The sequence below is a fragment of the Rissa tridactyla genome, chromosome Z, assembly GCF_028500815.1.
Source record: "Rissa tridactyla isolate bRisTri1 chromosome Z, bRisTri1.patW.cur.20221130, whole genome shotgun sequence".
Classification (NCBI taxonomy): domain Eukaryota; kingdom Metazoa; phylum Chordata; class Aves; order Charadriiformes; family Laridae; genus Rissa; species Rissa tridactyla.
The window spans coordinates 25,689,142-25,713,134 of NC_071497.1; the positions used below are offsets into that span (position 1 = coordinate 25,689,142).

The window sequence follows — 23,993 nt, forward strand, 5'->3', positions numbered from 1 at the left end:
AACTAGTAATTTAATCAGAACTAAGAGTGTGAGAGCATAATCTTTTCCAATTATTTTTGTCAGTATAACCTGTGAATATCTTAGTACACGGTGGATGCTACTGAAAACAAGGTGTCCTCTGACACAGTATTTATTCTCAAAGTACGGATTGTGCTTATGTTATTTTAGAGATTTCTTCGTACAGTTTTTCTAACGAGGTACAGCAAATGCAGGGGCAGCCACAGAAATTCTGAACGCAATAGATGTCAGAACAACTTTGGCAGCCATTATCTGCTTTGAATTAATTTCTTAATAACCTGAAACATTGTGTTGAATGGTGGACATGTTTGCTCCAGCTGACCATCAGCATGGTTCTGCTGTCTGGGTTGCTTAGCTGTCTGGAAAGAAAAGTGCAAAGTGAGTTTATGTCATCCTAGTACCGTTCCTTCTGTGATTTCTCAGAGTTGCACATATGGAAAATATGTAACATTTTCCTGCCCCCCGCTGTTTCCATCAAGCGCACACGCTAGTTACTTTGCCTTTCCCCCATCTTCCCTGGTGAGTGAAGAAATGTGCCTGTATTACGTTTATACAGAAATTACTTCTTACACAGAGACTGGCAATGCTAGCTCTGTTTGACCTGCTTTAAGTGACTGACAAGTTTTAGAGCTAAGACTGATGTGGTAACACTGTCCTTTCCTTGGAAAGCTTCAACCATCAGCAACATTTATTACCTTAATGCAATATATTTAAAAATAAAAGGTGTATCTTTAAAGTTGTGAATTAAATAAATGTGGCTTGCTCTAACCTTAATTTAAATATATCACTACAGGAAAGTAGGGAAAGGCAGATCTACCACTAAGTGATTTCATGGGGATTTTTTTATATTTTATTAATAATGGTTTATTAAAAATTCTATGGAATGATAGTTATGTGTAAAGATTTATGATACGTCACAGAATTCTTGCCCAAGTTCTCCAGAGAGGCAAAAATACAACCCATGGAAATTTCCTTGGCTTTTTTGAATATGTAGATTTTAATTGACTACATAATTTCTAATGGTTTAGACAGTTGCACCCTTGTGGGTCCAGTTGGATCAATTTAAGAAATCATTTGAAGCTGTTTCTGATTGTCTTGCAGCAGAACATAATAATCACTGTCATAGCTGAGATGCCATTAAGGAATTAGATGACTATTTCTGTTCTGTTTCAGTGCAAAGTTAGCTGAGGCTTGCCGGAAAGACATCTAAACTTAGACTTGTCAAGATTTAGGGTATTTACATCAATGAACAGAGAAATTCAGCTAGAAGATGATATGAACTGTTGGTTGTGATGGTTTCTAAATGCTTCTCGTACATTAGGAAGAAAAAATTATCAAACTCCTAAAATTTCTGTGAAAGTCCTTCTACTTGTTCTTAAGTTTTTTTCTCTTGTTTCAGGTGGCAATTTATTACATTTTTACAACTAGATAGCTTTTGGGGTTGCCAATGAGACAACTCTGCAGATGCAAGTGCAGGCAGATAACACTAAGTGATATTTCTTGTACAAAAATATAACCGATGCTATGATACACCAAATATTACCAGCATGCTCAGTGAATGCCCTAAAAAAATCAGAACTATCTCTACAAGACTCAGGGGGCCCTAAGACAAGAGGAACTGAAAAAAGTTTCTTCACTTATATCTTACTGTGTAAAGCGTCTGTCATCATATTACATAAAGCTAATTTATAATTCTCTTGTGCTTTAGGACTTCTGAATTCTGCAAAGATGTTCAAGGTGCCAAAAATTGTTTCTGTTGCTGCATAACTGTCTGGGAAACTGCATTTTCTATGAGATTCAGAGTGGTCACAGGGATCGGCCTTCAGGCTCGGTTAATAAAGCAAATTTTTACAAATTACATATACACCATGTAAAAACACATGTCCTTGATTTAGGTATAATAGTTCTTAAGATCTAGGTTTAGTTTACAGGATTTAACTATGAATTAACCTACCTGTTGAAACTTTTCTATTTTTACCTACAACAGCAATTTACACTAATTTTCTGAATGATTTTTTGGTAATACTTTGAATCAGGAACACAAAGAAATGTCTCCTTTATTTCATTGTGTTTGTAGTTGCTCAGTTATGAATTTTCCAGCTACTGAAAATTGTAGTGTTTTCTCACTACGGCTTAAAAGGGTACAGAATATCCTAGTATTCTATCTAGCCAGATTTTCCAGTAAGAGTACATGAAAAGTTATTCTGTTAAGTACTTCTACAAATTGAATAATATTAGGTGAAGTTCATACATTATTAGTTGGTATTAAAATCTGTATTTACAGAATATAATTGGCAATTTACTCAGATTATGACACGGAAAGAAATACTGCTCTTCCAGTTTCTAATAAATATTTTTGCTAGTGTCTTGTCTGAGTTAAAAGGAGGCAATTTTACTTCATACAAGGCACAGACAGTACCATCAAGTCTTTTTTGTTGATTTCTCCAAGCAGTGTACCATTAATAGAAATGCTAGCCAGACAGCCTTATGGAAGGGAGTTCATAATAATTTCATGAAGAGGTTCTGAAATTCGCTGTAAAGCCTTTAAGCATTTTTTTGTAAAAGTCATTGCTATCTCTGGGCATACTCTCTCTCTAGGTTAAAGTGAAGTTTCTAAGAACCTTGGCATTCTTATCAAGATTTATATAGTACTTCATGGCAAATCAAGACTTTTAAGATTTTATTAGGCATGGAGGGTTTTTTCTCAGCTAAAATTTGTACACTAAAATATTTCTGGTAATGTAAGATGTATGAAATATACCAAATTTGACATACAAGCTTTGCTGTGATGATACCCTTTGTATGGGACCATAGCGTACTGGCCTTGCCTGAGAACTGTAGAATTCAGTTATTGCTTGCATTCTTTAATCTCTCGTCTTTACAGCATTTGTCTGAAAATGCATTGATCTTGATTTTTCCTTTCATCAGTTTTACTAACATCAGCAGCATAAAATTAATGTAACATCTACCAGTTTGCTCTATACTTAAAGTATACAGATAATTGCACCCTAAATCAGTTCCAAAGATACATGAATTATGATGAGTACTGGATTATTATTTTTTTTTCCTCTTTGGAGGCTCCTTCCTCTTCTTCTGCTCTGTCATCATTTTATATAAGCAGAAATTCTCTACAAACTTGAATGTCCTTCAGTAGTAGAGGAGAAAGATCAGATCTGATGATAGGACCGTTTTGCAGAAAGCTTCCTTATGTCCTGTAAAAGTCTTTACTATTTTTACTGTCTAATGAAAGAGATTACCTCTCCCTGTAGGACTTCTTCATCTCTTATAAATTTTGATCATGATAACTCTTAACAATACTAGTGCTGCCAAGAATAGGCTTGAGAATATTTATCAAACTTCACAGAACTAAGCCTTTACCAATACTTAATCACCTCTGTTTACAAAAAAATTGTCATGGTTTGGGCCGGGTTGGCCAATGACAAGATGACAGATGCTCTCCCCCACCTCTCGCTCCAAGGAGAGGAAAAAGAGAGATAGAGTTATGAGTTTAGAAAAAAACTAAACTACTTTAATGAAATATTAATAATAAAATTTAAAAAAAGGATATCATTAAATAGATACAATATAAATAAATATATGCAAAACTGTATCAAGTTCCTAGGGAGATGTCACTGGCAGGAACTGGGAAAGTTCCAGACTGGACTCAGTGACAAATGGGAACTAGAACACACTAACCAGGATCAAAAGGCAGATGAGCTGATGGGGTCCTCCACAGATGCCAGCCATTGAAGAAGAACCCACAGGAGAGGAATCAACCCAACCCCTTTGATCCCTCAGCTTTTCTACTGAGCATGGCAGATGGGATGGAATACAAGATTGGTCAGTTTGGGTCACCTGGCCTGTCCCCTCCTCCCCACAGGTGTGACCCCTCCACAAGGTAAACACCCAGGTCAGCCGACCCTGGTTGACACAGCAAAAAGTAACAGCAAGAGCCCCTCACTGAACAGAAAGTTGGCTCTGCTCTACCCCAGACCAGGACAAATAAAAAAAAATATATTTATAAAATGTATTTCCGTCTCCGTGGAAAGGTGAAACTGAAGTAGAGGTTTTGCTGTTTTCTTAAAATTAGCAGGAGAGGCCCTTGATGAAGTCCATTCTCAGTCCACATCACCCATTGACCGTGGTCTACACTGTCATTTCAAGGAAGGGTGGTCTTTAAAGGTATCTATAAAAGAGTAGCTGGTAGTGGTTAAAAAGAAGTAAGTAAGTGGCACAAAGGGGATTAAAATCTCAATAGATTAGTTTAGCTGCCTATGTGCAAGGCTCTGTGCACTGTATGTCAACCTCTGTGGTGTGAAATCAAGAATAAGGCAGTGAATGTGGTGAAATCTTCTTTCTTATGTGTGCAGTCCTTGTTGAGATCAAGAAGTACAGGGCTGTATAAACACTGAATACTTTATTTTCAAAATATCAAGTGAAGTTTTTTCATTTTTATAGAAAGATTTTGAAGTTTATACAAGCATTCTAAAAGGACAGTCTAAAGAACATTTTTGGGAAGTTACAGCACAGCGGTACAGTTCCCATTTCTTATTTTTACTATTAAACTTGGAAGCTCTTTTTATGAAAGAAGGCTATTTTGCATACAATAAAAACAAATTGATTGTGAATACTCTTTATACTATACCTTAATGAGATGACACGAGACTGCTTTAATAAAAAAGAGTCTGTCAAGCCTGAGGCTGCTGTAACTCCATGAAAAATCTTGAGGCCTGAAGCATGTAAATATAATGTCTAAAAGGCCAGGAAGAAGTAAAGCTGCCCCTGCTCAAAGCGCAGTATTTCCATGCAAGAAATAGCGCAACTGTGCCGTTGTATGCCCTTGTGTGATTTGTACTGGGAGAGAGCGTTATAGTAGTACTTCAGGCTTTCCTTCTCCTGAATGTCTCTTCTCCTTTGCACACGTCTGAAATTGCGGTATGTGTGGTGGTGGTCTGTCTCTGAACTTCTTCCCATGCGCAGCATCAATTACCGATCATTTCAACTAAAGATTCAGCCAGAACACACATTCAGCATCTGAGTGTCACCAAACCCTCTCTGTACACTGCAGTACACTTTATGTAAATTAAAGTGAGGCAGTGGGACATCAAGTGTCTTGTGCGAATTCACAAGGATTTGCTTATGCGCATAGAAATAGAATCTAAAATTTGCCAACTCCTGATCCTGTCTGTAGCTACTATGCGGTCACTATTTCCTAGATCTATACATTTTTGCATTTGCAAGTAGATAACATTATGGTAGTTACCTTTACGCTTGTCTTTGGAAAAGCCATCATGAATTAACTCTGTGAAGAAGTAACATGTGTGCAAGCAATAACTTTTTACACCAGCACCCTAGTATAGCAGAGTAATCCAGCTATATCATAACTGTAAAGCAAGAACTTTATCAGTTTTCCAGTGGAAAGGCACAACTGAAACAGTTCAGGAAGGAAGCCATTTGTTTGTATAATACAAACCATAATGCTCACTAAGAAATGTACATTTGTTTGCTGGTAGTTAACAGTTCCTTGGTTTTGCTTATGACAGTGGACAAGTTGCCACAATGGATTTAAGAAACAGTGTTTGAAGTCCTGTATCAAATGTTTTTTTTCATCTCAAGTCTGAATTCCAAAATATTTCAAAGTTCTTAAAACATAAGAGATACCATTTAATTGTTTTCCAGACTTTAGTGTGATTAGCTGTGGAAAATCAGATCCATGAGGGTTTTAGAATAAAATTATTTTTCATAGTTGTTTATTTATGTTAAATCCATTATGGTATCTAGTTCCTCCAAGTCAGAAAGGAACCAAAGGCCACATGGAATAGTACTACATGTAAATGTCAGATAGTGGAACTAAACAATTTGCTAAATCTCTCCTTTCTTGGCTTAATTGCTTGCTGGATTTACATGCAGTCAGGGTAATAGGAATTATAAAGGCATTTAATTTTAGATAAGACTGCTAATAAATATTTGAAAATAGATATTTATTGCTGAAAGACAGGGCATAATAGCTTAAGCACAGTGGTGATTAATTTATCTGTGTAGCTCTCTGATTGGAGCTTGCTTGCACCTGACCAGCTCACAGCACAAGCGGACACTGTGGGACTCGTCTGCCCTTACCTCTGTAGTTTGTGAGTTCCAGTGTGAAAAAAAGCTTATCTATTTCCCCGTGCTGTAAGTGGCAAAACCATTTGGTAAACCTAATTTTAAATTACATTGGTTTTCTAAAGAGTACCTCCCTGCTAATCAGAACTTAATGACTGCCCTAGGATAATTGCTGTTAACTTGTATAACTAGTGACACTTTGCATATTGGCTCCAGACAAAAAGCGCTTTTCAAATTCAGTTTGTGCTTTTGATTGAAGGTCTTACCCTGTTTTGCTGGATGTATGATTAATATTATTTCTTATAGATGCAGTTCCTGGTGTTCAAGTTAAAAAAAAATTAAATTACGTGTTTTGAATGTGATTGGAATGTTAAAATGGCAGTAAAAACTGTGTATGAGGAGAACTGAAAGGCAAGTAAAAATCATACCTCTTATTAGTATTAGGAAATAAATACATTGGAAGAAATATGTTTTTGATAATTAAATCAAATGATCAATAAAAAAGAATAGAAGAGAATTCTGAACCAAGAGTACATATCCATCAGCATGTGAAGTTCATCATTTATTGCTGTGAGGTTTTACAAGGGTTTATAGATCTCTCAACAAAATGTTAGTCCCTTCACTATTTTATCATTCAAATTATTCCAAGTGCAGAAGGCCTCAGATTACATCAGTTTCTTAAGACTCTGTATGTACTTCTGTGGTAATAGGGTTTTTTTTGTTATGGGAGAGACTCGGTTATTATATTGTATTATTGCCTTCCACAGGAATTTTTAAGTCCTCAAAACCAGTGACTGTGAGTATTATTATATATGCAGCTACTATTTTATGCCTGAATTTAACCTTTGAACCACTAATTTTTGAGGAGCTCCGTATGTTTATTTGGGAAAGTTTTCTGGCTTTGCATTGTATATTTTAGTATTCTTGTTCTTTCCAAAGTCTCTTTTGGTTTACAGTAGTGATCTTGGTTATGTTTTGAAGGATAGTCAAGGTGTTCACTTTACTGGTTAGAGACAAATGTATGCCAGTCAAATGCAAAGTTGACATGTAAACAGTCTGTTGTTCATTTTTTATCTTACCAGGGGAGTGTGTTAATGATTTAGGTTTTCTATAGCTCTACAGTGAGTGAAACTCAGTCCCTCAAATTGTGATCTCTTAACCAGTATATGGCAACTCCAATTAGCTTCACTCGGGGCTGAAAAGCATCTCAGACTGTAACAAGGTCTCCCAGGACCACTTATACTACAAATACTGTAGTCATATTTTCTCATTAGTTCCTTTCGGTTGTCACAAATATGATTTTCCAATGTTTTTAGAATTAGACTGAAAACATAAAAGCTGTGTATGTATGTGGAAAAAACAACTATTTTCCATAACTCAAGGATCTTTCATATCTTTTCTTATAGGTAGAAGCTTGCACAGTTTAATTCATTAACCTCAAGCTTTTTATTTAAGTCAAAGAATGTAGGGATCATTTGGCTAAGAGTAGAAAATTACAGGGTTTTGAATGACTTCTTTTCTAATTTGTCTTTTTATTATTATTATTTTTAAGCTCTTATATTGTGCATTACATTATGGAAATTCAGAAGCCTTGACTTTGTGAATTCATTGCACAGATTTGTATGTGGGAGCTGTCAAGACGGTGGGCCTAAATTTGAAGTTATCAGTAGACATATCTGTGTCTTGGTCAGTCATGCAGTTTTGTTGCTTGTGAAGAAGAGACTTGTTTGCAGAGAAGCTTTATACCAGTAAATCTTTGTACACCTAAGCAATTTTTGTGGTCATGTATACACACTAGCTGTGAAGAGTAGTATATGCAAGTACATGTTAATAGACAAATTTCCATAGTTTCTGTAACCCAGATTGAGAGTTTTTTCCTGGCTAATACTAAAATAATTTGAATACTGAAATTGCTGGAATTTTAGCATTATGGTTACATCCTTTTCTTCTTGAGATTTGTTTAGCTTTTCAAGTAAGAAGACATTTTTAGAAATTATGACAGTAAGAGAGAATCTTAGTTCTGTTGGTCCCTGAACATGGAACATGATCAAGTTTGGGGTGTTGGAATGTTGATGGAAACATCACAGTGCTGAGCAAGCTCTAGTTGTCTTACAAACTTCTATGGTCTTGTAACTGTATTTTGTATTAACAGTATATAGGTATGTTTTTAGTTATATTCTTGGTTTCTGATATATTGTTGGATTGGCTTGTTTATGTGAAATCAATTTCTGCTCTTTGCCTTTTTCTTGCTCCTGATTGCACTGTAAATTCCATAGTGTGTGATATTAATTTCTTACTTTCAGAATCAAATGCAATAAAACTGAATTGCACATCAGTCTATTAGAGAATAGTATTCATGAAATATTGACTAATCTAGGGAAAGCTTGGCGTAAGAATTTTTAGATAATATTTTCAGGTTTAAAGACTAAGCAGTTTTTTCCTAAAGTAAGTATTTTATGTTCTCTGTTTTGATATTTTCCTATCATACGTGGTTCTAAATAATACTTTACAAAGTAAGAAATGAAGAGATTTTAGCTTTGGCCAGCTCTGATCCAGACTTGTGTATTATCAAAGCTCCAATTATAGTCTTGTTTCTTTATTCCTTGGCTAATGAACCCTTGTCTCATTTTTGGTAGTAAGTTATTTTGAGTGTGAAAATTACTTTTCTTCCTGGAAGAGTGTTTATATTTTAACACATTTGGAGGAAAAACACTAGAGAAATATCTGTGTCCCAGTAACTTTCACTCCTTCATCTAGACATTGCATGTCTTTTTGTTATTAAAATTAGTAGGATGAGCTGATAATAGCCTGTTGGGTAAGGTTGGGTTGAGAAACAGATCTTCTCTCTGCCCTGGCACACAGCTGTTGTTACCATGTTAACCATGTACCATCGTGTTAGCTCCCTGTGCCATTTTTTTCGGGCTCAATTATCTGTTTTGCTCACTTCTGTCTGCTTGAAGTAATAATTTTGCTTCTATTTACAGCATAATCAGTATTGTGCTGATGTGTTTAAAGTTAGGCTTCTTTGTTGTCTAATACAGTAACATTGTAAATATAAAGACTTCCAAAGATAGATATGGCAATAATCTGATATAATTTTGATGGATTATTACAACAGAATTAACATGACTTGGTCCTTGCTTTCTAGAAAAGGTTAATTTCATTTTGTTCTTTTAACCTTTTTCTTTGCTGTCATATTTAACAAAGATTAAAAGGTAAAAGCAATAAGTCCACAACTACTCTTATTTTTCCTTATGTTGTAAAGAAATCAGTTGTTACGGACAAGTATGTATTGTGTGACCCCACTACAGAGCAGAGGCTAATGAGGCCTTTCAGAGGCTGAAGTTTTTCTTCTGTCACTGCAAGTTGATTTACATGAGCATGATCTATAGAAAGGGTAATAGAAATTAAAACTGAAATTAGATTGACTTATGCAAGTTATAGAAGGCAGGCAAAAAAATTGATAAATTCAATATTTCAGCTATATTTAGTTTTTTTCTTCTCCAAACTGGATGTGTCATTACCTCATTCTTTTAGATGTTAGGTGATTTTAATATTTTCAAAAAAAAAAAAAAAAAAGAGGCAAAGCTACTTTTTTTGCCTTTTTTTTTTCCTTTTTAATGGAAATAGCTAAAGACTGTGAACAGTATTTCATTTAGGCTCCAAGATGTCACTAAGAACAGGATTGGAGTCACTCAATCCACTTGAAAAAACTTTAACCCTTAGAGCAGGCACTATCTGGAAGGATTAAAGGATATAATTATAAAGACCACAGAGGCAAATACTTTTGTCCTTTGCTCCTGGAATCAAGTGACTGACTGTGTCTAAAATTTATTCTGAAACACTGCATTTCTAGCACTTTTTATTTGTTATGACAAGCTTGTAAATATGTAATGGCACTCTTTATGGGTGGGGGTGGGGCAGAAACTACAACTTTCTTTCCTTCACAGTTGAACTGATTTTGTTTGAAGCCAGAGAATGGCCAACATACTGAGATTTAAGTATACAAGGATGCTGAAGTATGTACATGCAGATATGTCTGTGTGGAGATAATACAAATTTGACCCTGATTGGTTGAAAATTTGTGTAATTTGTGTAAGGAAAATAAGGTAGTCTTTTATATCACCTTGACTGTGTTGTGGTATTGTTAGACACTGATCGCTATAATGTATTTTTGATCAATTAATTTCTCGCAGTAAGTAAAAATTATCAGAAATAATTTGAAAACTTTTTATAGGTTGAAAACTATTTTTATAGGTTGAGAGTTTTTATCCAAGGTAAGAAGCGTTTCATAATCTCAGTACACTGCTAAATGATATATGCGATAAGAATTAATAAAAGCTTTTTTTAACTGCAGTGTCCGTTCACTTTTAAATTATATCATATTTGTTGAAATGTATAATGAACATACTAATAATAAAATACAGGATAATGATTTTCTATTTAGTCATATTACTCATACTAGCAATAAATTCTCATTATTAGGAAGTTAGGAAGTATTTTTTTGGAATAAATAACAAAAAGTCTTTCTCATAGCCTAGTTGATCCCAATAAGCCAGTTAACAAAGATGACTATCTTGTTCAAAACCATGTCTTGCAGGAACAGAAGTTTTTCATGTATGTAGAATGTGTTTAATGCTTTAAAACTTATCTGATTTTTAGGAAAAAAACCTGATGAAAATGTGTAGTTCTGAGGTTAGTTTACATTTAAAAGCATAGTCCTGGTGTAGCTTCTAGAAGAAAAATAACTGCCATGCTTGCTAATCTTCTTAGCAGAGAAATTGCAGGTTTAAAAAACTATTGAATCTGGAGGTTCACCCTGTTTTTCTTCCATGTCAGGATTACCATGTTAAATATTTCTCTCCTTTCTTTGTGTATTCATGAAGTAACACAATCTTTTCCCAATGAAAAGCATTGCAAAAATTTTCCAAATATTAGGCTCTTACAGTTTTCAAGGGTTGAAAATTTATGATAGTGGTAAAGGAGATATGATTAAGGTACTCTGTCAGAGGCATGCTGTTTTATTAGTAGTAGTGAATTTTCATTCTAGATGTTAGGAGAAGGAAGCAGAGAGAGGACAAATAGATATGAAGGGCTAACAATCAGGTATTGTGTTATTGTAAGCTGTAAGGATTAGGTGGTTGCTTTTAAAATATAAAGTGGGCAGCACGAACAGTTAAATCAGATTGGGAGATAATCTATTGGTGGTGGTACGTGGAGGAAAAAGGTCCCTGAGGGTGTAGGTGTATTTTCCAAAAGTTATGACAAATTTAGCAATACCTAGTTTTTTCAAAATTGTCAAGTAATTTAATTTTGTATACTGTAGGAGGGTTGATTTAAGAGGCAGAGTAGGTGATTGGGTAATTGATCTGAAAATTAAAGAGGAATATATTGGATCAGAATAAATTTTTATGATTTATCCTATAAAATACACTTTTTAAAATGTCTCTTTGTAGAGAATGGCACAGTAGTCATGTTAGATGATCTAATGAACAGCGGTGCATTTACATTAAGGGGACTGAAAATATAATTTATGAACTACATTTTTGAGTCATACACTGTAAACAATGCAGTTGTAAGCATAACATTAATATAGACTAGATCGCAAGTATATAATAAGTTCCTATTTTACAAGACAATTTTAGTTTTCGTATTAATTTTCTTGCTTACAAGAAATCAAACGAGATTAACAGAAAAAAACTTTTGTGTTTCGTTGCAAATTCATTATAGTTGTGACAAGGCAAAAAATTAGCTGTCTTCTCATGTATACAAGCTTCTCTAGCAACATATTGCAACACCAATGACATGTAGCGTTTCGTGACCTGATGAATACTGACTCCTGCAATAATCACAGAAGAAATACAAACATGATTTTGAAATTACATTTTCTTATCTTTTGTCCTTATTACGGTGTACTTACAGTTCTTCCCTAGAAGGAAACTCTCAAAGCTTAAATCTTGTAATAGAAACTTTCTGAAGTTACACAGTAATGAAGAAATGGAAATTCACATTTGTATTATTTTCCTGTATATATTTCAAGCAACTGACATACTCACAGACTTATGGGAATATTGATATAAAAGCATTCAATATAAAATAATATTTTTCTCCAGTGTATACATGTAGCCATATGCATTTTCAGTGAATTGAACGGAACAATTCAGAAAATGAAGAAATTGAGATACAGTACATTACACTTGTGGATTGTGCTCTTGCTGTTTAAAAACGATCTATTGTCTTTTAACTGTGATTTTACCGTATGTGTCTTCCAGATGTGTGGAGGTGATTGCCAAAGAAGGCCGGAACCTGAAAGAGCTGTATTTGGTATCCTGTAAGATCACTGACTATGGTATGTAATATACCTATATCTTTGGTTTTGTGAAGATTGAGCTCTATTAGCTTTGCACAGGGACTCTTATAAAAATGTTAGAAATGTATAGGTAAAAATTTTCAGAACCTTTATCCATAAAAAGAAATGTACAATAAGTGTTTGACATGCTTAAAAATATCTGTGATTAGAAGTGTGAAAGTCAGTGTACCTATGTGCTGCAAAGTGTTCCTTACAGAATTGACAGTTACAGGGCAGACTGGGTAGAGTGCCCTTTGAATTGTCCTGGAGACCAGGAAAGCATTTGAGAGAAAATCCAAAAATACATGTGCGTTTCTAGATACTGTAAAAGCATAACTAAGCAACTGTGAGTGTGGATTAATTGCCTATTGTAGGCTATAAAATTTGAATGAACTTGATGATCCCTTAAAAATGCTGTTATGATTAAGTAGAGAGGAGCACCTTAGGAATTAGGCTTGCTGTCTGATAGGCCAAATAGGGAGACAGAATTTGTATTTGGAATATGAAAACTTCTTAGCGCTTGAGTGTGTTTGCAGAGGCTGCTTTGGTTTATCTTGGTGGTTTTTTTTTCAAATAGGATACTAACCTCAAACGAGACACTTATTTCTGCAACAAGGCCTAATTCTCAAATGTCTGTTTCCCACTTACGTGCCCAAATTTCGGTAGGATTTACAAACTGTACCTTTGAGATCTGCATTTCAGGCTTTCTGATTATTTTGTTTCTCATTCAGTCTTTTTTTATTTTAACTTTTTACTCCATAGCTTTTATAAAAAATTACTGTGTCAAAGCAATAAATTACCTTTCCAGTGGTCACAAACTCATTCTTTTATGCTCCCCTTCAGATTTTGCTCTTCACTGGGGTTTGCATGGGTGCATTCACGGGTATGTTGGTCTGCAGAGTGCAGCTGGTCTCACGTCGGCAGCATTTGAATGTGAGCTGTAGCTCACATGAGAGGGGGAGCTTTGGGGCATGGCAAAAGAGAGGGAGCATGTGCCTATAGCACCATTTTTTCTGGTCTGCAGTTGTTTATACTTCCATTTGCAGAACGGATCTTGCCAAAGTTGAAAACATAGATGTTCTTGGCTTGATACCACTTGGCCAAGATGAATTTGTGCATTTGCGAAATGGAAACTGTCTGCTGGAAATTCAGGAGGGGAATTGTCTGTAGAACACAAAGTGACAATGAAGGTGCTTCTTATCACTGCTGTAGGGTCAGGCGTGCAGGACCTCAGTGGGAAGTGAGGCTGTCCGTTTGTGTATTGTAGATCTACTAGCTGTACATTCATCCCTTCTGATTTCGACAACCCATGTATAAAGAATTATTATGGGAATAATGGAGTCCACATCTTGCGGAACAAAAATTTCTCAAACTAATTTCACCCTTTATTGGCTGCAGTTATTGAGAGGAAAGCAGGATTTCTCCCAAAAGTGGGGAAACACACACTGAGAAACTGAAGTAAAGCAAGTGAGGATAGGGAAGGTCTTGCTTATGAAAGAATGGAGAGAGGGGAAAGGAAGTGTCCATGGCTAGACAAAAAGTGGGAAGTGTGCTTCACAAAATGAATGCGTGGAGAGTTCATGGAGAGTTTGGATGATTAACATGGCAACCATAGTCATCCAACCTGAGCTTCTGTTGACTTCTGTGGACTAAGGCTCACGTGTCACTGCTGTGTTGGATCCTGCAGTCATTCAACGTTATTGCTGTCAGTTACTGGGACTTTGAGAACATTTTCAGGGGGTAATGTTGATACTAGGTTTTAGTATTCACTTAAAAATAAGGATCTTGCTAATAAGGATCAGTAAGACATCCAGCAAAACAGCTGTGATACTGACTGATTTTGTATACATTATTAAGACTAATCGATTACCATTATAATCTTCAGCATATCTCAGCGTGTCAGCCTGACAAATATGTTCATCTGCTTGTGATATCTGAGCTGAGAATGCAAAATAAACTGTAGAAAAGTAGAATTCATGAGCATAATTTATGCTTTGTTAGGAAGTCAAAACTTTGACTTAGATTAAAAATGTGATAGCAAGTGAATATTAATGAGTTCAACAGGATTGTGGCAGGGTGGAGCCAGGCTTCACCCTTTTCCTTTCTTCCTTTTTCATTTATTTCCTGATATTTTAGTAACAGACTTTCCCACATTTGATTGTGGTGCTGTTGAGTTTAAAAAGTGAGCTCCTTACAGTGGTGAAAGTTCAATTTGTTCTTGAACTTCCTTTATCAAAGAAGCTGCCTCTCTTCTACAAAGGGAGGAGAGCAGCCTTTCTCTTCCTCAGATGCTTTTCAACCTCTCTTGTCCTCCGCACCTTTGTATTTGTGGCAAGTAGAGGAAATCAGCTGAGAGGCATGTGCGTGACTTCTTGTGGGTTCATTCAGGTGGTCTTCCGTGGTCTTACAAAGATTTACAACTTTACACGCATAGTTGTTCAGGCTCCACCAAGAAGCAGGTAAGTAGCAGCTGAAGCTCTGTGAGGCCGTGACTGGGTGGGAGCATACAGCCATACGCAGCTGTGCTTTTTCTGTTTGATAATCCTGAGGGTGAAACACATGATTGTCCTTGCTTTGGAAATTAAAATCTTAACACCCATTTTAAATTATAACTGGACACATTTTTTTCACTGGGTTTTTAAAACGTACCTGGAGCTGGTAACCAGATTTCTTGCAGCTTGATGGAGTACAGATGCAGGCATGGAGTGCAGATGCAGGATTTTCAAAGCTCTCTTTGAAACTGTTCAACAACAATTTTTGATGCTACAGCAGTTAGCAGAGTTTTGACCTCTGGGACAAGATCGTAATTGCTTAGCAATTCAACTGGGAAAAAAAATAGTGATATTGCTAATTTCCAGAAAATTTTGTAATCTTTTAAGGCATTAATTAAGAAATAATAATAATAATAATTGCAGTAAATAAAGAAAATAGTTACAGCAAAAACTGTTATTGTTGCCCTGCAATTAATGCTATAAGTATGTATGTGAGAGGTAATTTCATGTGCTCTAGCGAAGACTATGAAGTGTGAGCTTCATCATTTTATTCATTTCATTCTTTTGTTTTCTGATTTCTACAATAAGACAGTATGCAAAACTGCCAGACAGACATGCTTATATGCAATTCATATTTTTAAAACAGACTAAAATACTAAATTTTATTTGGAAGCCTAAAAGATTAATTAAAAACCCTTCACCCTAATAACGTAGCCACAGGCAGCATTACTTTCTGTGACATTTTGCTGCCCAGAAAAATGTTTTATTATGTTATACAAAAAGACAGAAAGAATAGGATTCAAAGAGGAATTGAAGTATGTGTACGTATTAAGAGTTGTTAGCTTGTGAAAAAAGAAAAGAAGATAGTGCTCTATTTCATGTTACATTACAAAAAGGTTAATTTTGTATTTTTTTGTATACAAAAAAGTATATTTTAATTACTTCTGAAAAATTTATAGAATGATGTCTTTGTTTATGTTTGTCTAGCATCATTTTCTAAAAATCCATTTTTAATTAATGGTGTTTGTTACAGTGTAACATGCTAGGTTGCTGAAAATTAGTTTACAAGTTTCTTTACATCCAGCACATTGTTAAATGCTGCATAATCACTAGAATTTACCTAGACTGACAGGAGAGACTGATTTAGTATAATCTTTGAGATAAATACCTGTTTGCCCAAGAACACAGACAGTGAAGTTAAAGCTGACATTAGTTCCTCAATATCATTTTGCCCTTTTGTTAAACAATCATGAATTAAGCATGGATTGTCATTGTTATCTTTGAATTTCCTGCCTTTTGTTGATTTGTGTCACAACCTTAACTTTACTTAAACATAGGGGGTTTGTATTTAAGCTTTTACTAAGAACTAGTAAGAAAGCCAGGCTTTCTCAGCTGTGGGGAGACTGTGTCAAATGAATTAGGTTGATGTGAAGAAGTATAGCAGTGAGCTAGGGCAGCAAGCACACACAGAATTGTGCAACTGTCTTTTCAATTTTATGCTCTAGTTCTGGGTTTTATTGGTATCCTTAATACTGGGAATTTGGTTTAAGTAAATTATTACTTATAAAGTTTGTAATGGTGCAGAGTGCTGTGCACTCTGAAACACGTGAGATTTTGTATTCAAAGATGAACAGATTTGATGAAGCTAGCCTGTGAAACAGGAGTAGATGTTTTAAGGGTCTGAGCTTGCAGTAATGCTAAGTGTAATTTTACTAAGAATTACTCAAAAAACTGCATTATTACCAGTAATGAAAGATTAAAGTCTCTAATACTTAATACTTTACTTCCACTTTAGAAAAATAGTCAGACCACTGGTTTTTGTCTGTATGTGCAGAAAGTCATTTGAAGGCAAGCTTAAAATTTTAGGCTTCCAGTAAGAGAAAAAAGAAAAAACAAACAAACAAAAAAAACCAAACCAAAACAACCATGACCACCACCACCCAAAAAACAAGTTTTGAAAAAAGTTTGGAAGGAAATGCTCAAAATCAGCACTCTGTACAGCGGCACCATGAGAAATCACTTAAGAAATGCCTGAAAAACTAAAGTACCCAAAATGTCATTAGTAGGAGTGCGGTCAGCATAGTTCGGTGAATATGTTTACCTCACAACGATTCCTGTCAAGTAACCTGCAGAAGATGGCAGTTGTCTCGATAGTTGACTTGTAGAATTTCCATTACCTAGTGGTTCTGGATTTTGCCTAACTTAAAAAGTCTCTATTTCTAGCTGTAAAGTAATTGCACAAAGCTTTTCAGATGAAATGCTTGTCACAAGGACGTGAGGTTTACTGTGGTATTTTACTGATACCTTTCACATTCTGAGTCTTGAAAAAGAGCTCTATAGATATGTAGCCTTTTTGTTTTCTAAAATTGTGAGTATTCCTTTTTCATATTGCCTATTTTCATCATTTACTGATATATTTAGTGTCCCTGAGGACACATGATTTTTTCAAAAGGTTTTTCTTCTATGAGGATGTTTGCTGAAGCAAAAAACAAGCTTCAGCAAGCTATAATTGAATTATATAGTTTTTATTTTAAAACAGCTGTTACAAGTAGATGTCTGAAGGAATAAGCGCTTATACTGAGTCAAGTCCTTTTGTCACAAGACAAAACATAACTGTAGGTTGCATTTTTTTCTTCTTAACTAGATTATGGGTTCTTTTCTGAGAAGTGAGATACAGCTAACAATGTTAAAATAGTTTTCCAAAATGCTGTTAAACTCTAATGTTAAACTCTAGTATTTAGGCTACATAATCTTTCTATTTTAAAATAGAATATTTTAATTATCAGGGGATCAGGTCTTCCTACTGAATAATACAGATAAACCACATGAGAGTCGCTTGAGTTTTCTCTCCAATATTTAGCATTTGTCATTTAAATCGCAAAGAATAAGCATACTGTGGGTATTTCCTCATAACAGAATGTTTCATTTCTGCTTCGCTCTTGGTTTAGCATATCTTTAGCAAATCCTTGATCTGACTAGAACTATTTCTTTCTTAATTTTAACCTTTTTAAATCTATTTTTAAATCACCATGTCTTTTGTGCAGTATTTCTCGGAAGGGAAATACATTTTTTGTGGGATAAATGCAGCACTTATGGATAGACAGAATGGAACATGTAGTAAATACATTTTTGAGTTAAAAAGATTTCATCCTTACACATTACTGGTTTGCAATCTCTTACTTAATAGATATCATTTAAATAAATATAGCTTTCATTTTCTCTTTCAAAATTATTTTGAATTGCTGCTATATCGAGTTCCAAGTTTCCCTTCTTCTCAGAATCCATCTTTCCCCTATTATGTTTTTCTGTGCTGTGCCTATTTTCTGCATGCAAACAGCGATCACACTGAGAACTGTGTGCTTGTGGATAAGTGTACACATAATCTTTTAAGGACCAGGGGCTCTCTTGTTTTTAGTGGTTATGTATGTTATGCATATATGTATGTCTGTGTGTGTATAAAATGGTGGTATTATATTATCTAATTACTTTATATATTTATTACTATATACATTTGAAAGAAAAAGATATATATGTATGTATAAATATATATATATATATTAATTTCCTATAAACTTATTTTTTCTTCCTCTCACAAAAGCATTTTCTCTCTACTTTTTGTTATGTTATTTAATTATTTAGAAACCTGAACTCACTGAAGTAAATCACCAGGACTGATGATGTTTAATGCCAAATTTTGAGGTTCTTTTGGGCTTAGTTTTAAGGTTCCTTTTCCCTGGATAGGCTGCAACTATAACTCCAGTAGATTGTAATAATTAATAACCTGAAGAATAAGTAGGTGGTAAGCGATCTGTACCTTGTTATATGCATTAATGATACTTACTTTGGCAAAACCTCTAGCAGTTAGTAAAGTGGTTTTGTTTGCTTTTATATTAAAATGTTCAGAATTCTGAAGCAAATATTCCTATAGAAACTGTGGAAATTAATAAGGATCAGTGAAAGCTTATTCTAGCAATAGGGTTTTATGTAGTTTAATGAAGCACAGCAAACACAGTATAACTTATTGTCCCTTCCTCCATTTAAATGGCATTACTGTTTATGTTGGAGTGTGCAGAGTGAAGATTTTGAGTCTTTTCTTGTATTTCAGTACCTCTGTGCATTTCCCTCTAGCTAGGAGAAAAAATTATAGAGTATACAGCTTTTGTAAGGACGTTTTTCAGCTTTTTGGTCTGATTTTTTCTATTCCTTTTATGTTGTCGTTTTAGTTTGGAGGAGTTGTTTATACACAGCCTTGCATGTATTGACACCTAATTTTATTTCCAGAAGGGATCCTGTTGGCATTGAAACCAAAAGGATTATTAATGTGAGGAAGGATAGCTGCATACTCATGTGTTTTGGGATTCGAGCCCTATCAGAGGACATCTTCTTTAGTTCTGCTAAGAGTGTTCAAGAGTGAATAGATAACTTTAGTCACCTGTCTGGAGTTTTCAGTAGAAATTGTTAATAAGAAAAAGTCAAATTAAAACTTCACCCAAAGTAATCCCTGAAGCAGAAAAAAGCCCTTGAACAGTATGTCAGCACCATATATTATTCATAACGATCAAAAACCAAATTTTCTTTGTGTAAATTTTATCAGTGTTCCCAATGTCACTAAAATTTCATGCAGTTTTCTTTAGGAGTTGATTTGAGATACCACCGTGCATTTTCAAGACCCATTCAGTGAGATAAATTACTGCAATAGCATATTTCTCAAATAACAGATAGTTGCAAATCTTTTGTCCTGCAGTACATGATAAATGATTTTCTCTTTGAGCAATGAGATGACACAAACTTCCAAACTTTTTCTTGTCATACTAGAAGGTGGGTTGTCCCCCGTCATCTGTACTCTTAAAAATAATGTGGTATAATAGCCAGTTGGAAAAGACTGGATGCACTTTTGAATCATCAAGATGAACAGAGCAGAAGTCTATGATTTCTACACACTTTGTTCCCAATTGGTTGTTCTAAATGTGGAAAATGGAGATGTGTTGTACTTCGGGTTTGTTTTGTGTCATAGAGAGATCCACAGGTACTGTTGTTTTTATTTAATTTCTTCTGTGGGAAACTTAGTGGTTTGGGTTGTTATTTCAATTTTAGGAGACAAACTTAGCAGTAGTTTATCAATCATAATAGAAAGTTTACTTTTGTGCTTTTTCATCTCTAGAGAGAGGTGCTTCCGTTAATCTTTGGAAAAATGCACCTCATTTCTGAGTACCAAAACACAAAATTTATTTCTGATACAACAAAAATTGAAATGGCCACAACCTCTGCCTATGTTGCCAGAAATACATTTTCAGGTTCTTGTTTATTCATTTGCTGTATTTACTGTGTTAGGAAGCTATACTGTAATACTGAACTTTCATTTGACCCAGGACCCAGCTTCTGTTCTCTTGTGATATTTGTATTTCCTGTTTTATATGACCTTTAGAAAATAACATAAAGCTTTATTCTGTCAGTGCTCATGCTAATCCCTGTACTGAAAGCAGTGCACTTGGTGCCTCTTCAGTGAGCTACCACACAGCAAAAATATTTTTGAAATTATAATATCTAAAATCTTATTGCTTGCAGCTCAAGACTGATTTGAAGTGCAAATAAATTATTATACGAAAACTATGTAATTACGATCATATTATGAACATTAAGGTCATTGCAATTTGGTTTTGTACGTTGATAACCTCCCCCCAAACTAACAAATAAATGTATTGTCACTTTATATTTTTATTTTATATTTCATTTCAAATAGTGTCTGTTAATTTCACACTGCAATGGAGAATACCATTGCCAACAGAACATTTGATTTGCAGTCAGTGGTAGATTTACGTGATAAAAACAACTGTGGAACTTGTATTTAACATGAATCTATTTCTGGTTTGGTTAGAATATAATTTAATTTAAAAGTTTGAAACATTTAATACTTTCTGACAATCACCAATAATGGCTCACATTAACACACTGTTGCTATAGTTCAGTTTTAGATTTAATTCATTGAACTCTGAATTAATTTAAAATTTGCCCCTAAACACTTTACTGCTTGAGTAGCAATTACCAGTATACTTCAAAATATTCATACATTATCTATATTTAAAATTATTATTACTTAAGGGTTCCTCTCATAATTCTAAATTTAAAAGCAGCATTTGTGTTTTTCTTAAGCGAGAGAAAACAGAACTCAAAAGGAAAAAAAAAAAAAGGAATTTGCCAAGTATTTTCCTATACAATCAGTTATAATACAAAACTCTGGCTGATATACGTAATCATACCAGTGAAGAGTTGCACCATATTTTAAAGTGACTGTGCTAGTTTGTAGTTGCAATTTATTTCATCTAAATTCTAGGAGCCGGTTTTATGATCCCCTTTTTTATGCACTATAAAATATATTTTAACAAATTACATTTTAAAATTAGTATGTTACTTCAGTGTTGCCTAAATAAAACCAATTAGTTTCTTCAAACATCATCAATAAGGGAGATTTACATTCAGAGGGCTTAAATACGATAACTGTTGTTTAAACTTGTTAGCAAGTAATATAGTTGTTGCAACATAATTACTCAAACTAAGTTAAGACTCTAAAAATATTAATTTTTGGTGGTAGGATTGCCTTTCTGTATTCTATTTTGTAACTTCTCTTGACTAGTTGTTGAATTCCAGTAATACTGAGATTACTGAAGGGAACATTCATTTTGATCATAATCTATCTGACTGCCTGCCTTAAAAAAATATATGAAGAACTTCATGGAGGTACTAATAATGCAGTTATTTTGAATGCCCAAATTTAAGAAAAAAATGATTCTGTTCTTTTAATAATTTCTGTAGTCTCAGGGATTACATTAAGAGACAATACCTAGAAACAATTTTTGTCTTTAAATGCCTGCAAAAATCCTGATTTAAGATACTGATGTAGTTCACTAAAATAAAAATAAAACCAAATGGCTAATATCACAGCAATATGATAAATATTGGTTTAGAGCCTTATGTTTTTAATAAATAATGAAACTGCTTAACAAAAACAGTTCAATGGTTAAATGTTTTTAAGAATGGAAAGGAGATTCAAATTCTATATCTATTCCATCTCTGCCTTGTGGCATATTACCGAGGCCTCATTATGTATGTACATGAATAGATCTGTTATGCTTAAGTATGGCGTCTATGGCAAAATACTTAAATATCAAGAAATAGGTACTGTATCATTTTTTTATTCATTTTAGTTTGAAACATGAACTATGAGTCAACAGCAAAAACAGCAATAAAAATTGTAATAACATGGGTTTTTATCAACTTGTCAAAGAAAGAGGATGCACCCAAAATACAGTTTATGTTAGGTAATGAAGTGAAATGAGTGGTACTTCTGCTCTGTGTTCCTTTGATTGTGGTGGTTCTGGGTTAGCTTTGCTGTGACAAAAACATTTGATTTTTACCTCTGTAGTGGAGCATACGAAGAAGTTCATGTTATCTTTGTAAACTGTAAGCTCTTTCCACAAAACAGTACAAGAGAGTGTAGAAACTGCTCTGTTACTGATGTAGGGAACATGATTCACCTCATAAATAATCTGAAAGGCAAGTAACTATTGTGATTTCAAAAATTAATACTTTGGCATTAAAATTTTAAAGACTTAAAACTTCAAAGATTTGAAGAGTTTTTTTTAAAAAAATTAGCCTCAAAGTAGCTTTTAAGTTATATATTTTAGTTCCTCGTAAGTCAAGTGGGAACATTTTAGCTTTTGAAATGTCAAGTATCTTTCTAAAACGCTGAGAGAACAAGATTGCTTTATTTGCAGTCCTCTTTGGCTTGGTGCCATTGCCCCTAATTTTTAGCTCTATATACTGAACCATATTACTTCTAAGTACAAGATGCCTAATACAGAAGTGTAGTAAAATATGTCCAAAAATATATGGGTACAAGACTGATAGCACAAAGAGAAAGAAATAAAAGTGGATGAAGAGAATTCTTGAATAATGTAAGAAAACAAATTTTATATATATGTGAATTTTTTTAAAATATGCCATTTGGATTCTTCTGTTCATTTTTATACCTATTTTGTAACTGATAAATGAAATAACTTCCGTTACGTCAACCTGTTTAGATGCTTTAAAAAAGAATACAAATACTGGGAATGTATGAATGTTATTAGCGAGATATAATGATTCAGTTTTACGAACTTCTAAAACTTTTCAGTAATCTGAAGGTATTAATACTTTTTAGCTTTTGTCCAGGCCAATGTTTTGTTGGGTTTTTAAAAACTTTTTTAATAGAATTTATGTTATGCATGATCCAACTGTATTATCTCTTAGGAACTTGGTAGTTCTGTCATGTATGGATTTTAGAATAAAAGTGAAATGCAAAAGAAATTTTCAATACTACCAAAATTTGAAAGCACTGAAATTGTAGCTTACATTTTGCATTAATCATTTTAATTTGAATATGTAGTAGCAGCATCTCTCTCTGCTTCAAGTATGGAAGCATATATGTTCCTTGATTAAATCTGTAGGCCTGCATCAATATAATAGTCTAGTGTCAAATTTATGCTTAAAAACACTGAAGCTCTCTTTTTTTTTCTTTTTGTACCATTTTAGATGGTAATGAATACAAACTTGTCAACAGTGCTAACAGTTCACAGTCCCTTACCTGTGTTTTCTTAATGAACTCCTTAGTTTGTGCATCTTGCTTTTCGAGAACCTCAGTTAATGTGCCTTAAACTAAAGGATTTTCTCAGTTTAAGCATCTGTCAGGTATGTTAAGTTGTCTGCTCACTCACACACAAAGAAAGCATCCTAGAACAACTACTTGCTTTTTAAAGAATTGCTGTCCTCTCCTGAAGTTTAGCAAGCAACCAGGAAGCAAAAACAACAAGGATAAAATAGGAGTTTTTCATCAGCTCGTTTAAGGTTTGTAAGAATTTGTGAAAGATCTAGATCTTGCTACATTAGAGATTGAACATGAACATTAACCAAACTACTTACCTGGTATGATCAAAGGATCATAGAAATTTCGGTTGAAAGGGACCTCTGTGAGTCATGTAGTCCAGACTTGCGCTCAA

General features: G+C 34.2%; 1 protein-coding gene across 1 annotated transcript in view; it reads left to right on the plus strand.

Annotated features, from left to right (window-relative positions):
* Positions 1-23,993, plus strand: part of FBXL17 (F-box and leucine rich repeat protein 17) — a 284,000-nt gene that overhangs the window by 178,197 nt on the left and 81,810 nt on the right. The window contains exon 7 of the mRNA XM_054185937.1: positions 12,393-12,469. Coding sequence (XP_054041912.1) covers positions 12,393-12,469 — 77 coding nt within the window. The remainder of the gene's footprint in view (positions 1-12,392; positions 12,470-23,993) is intronic.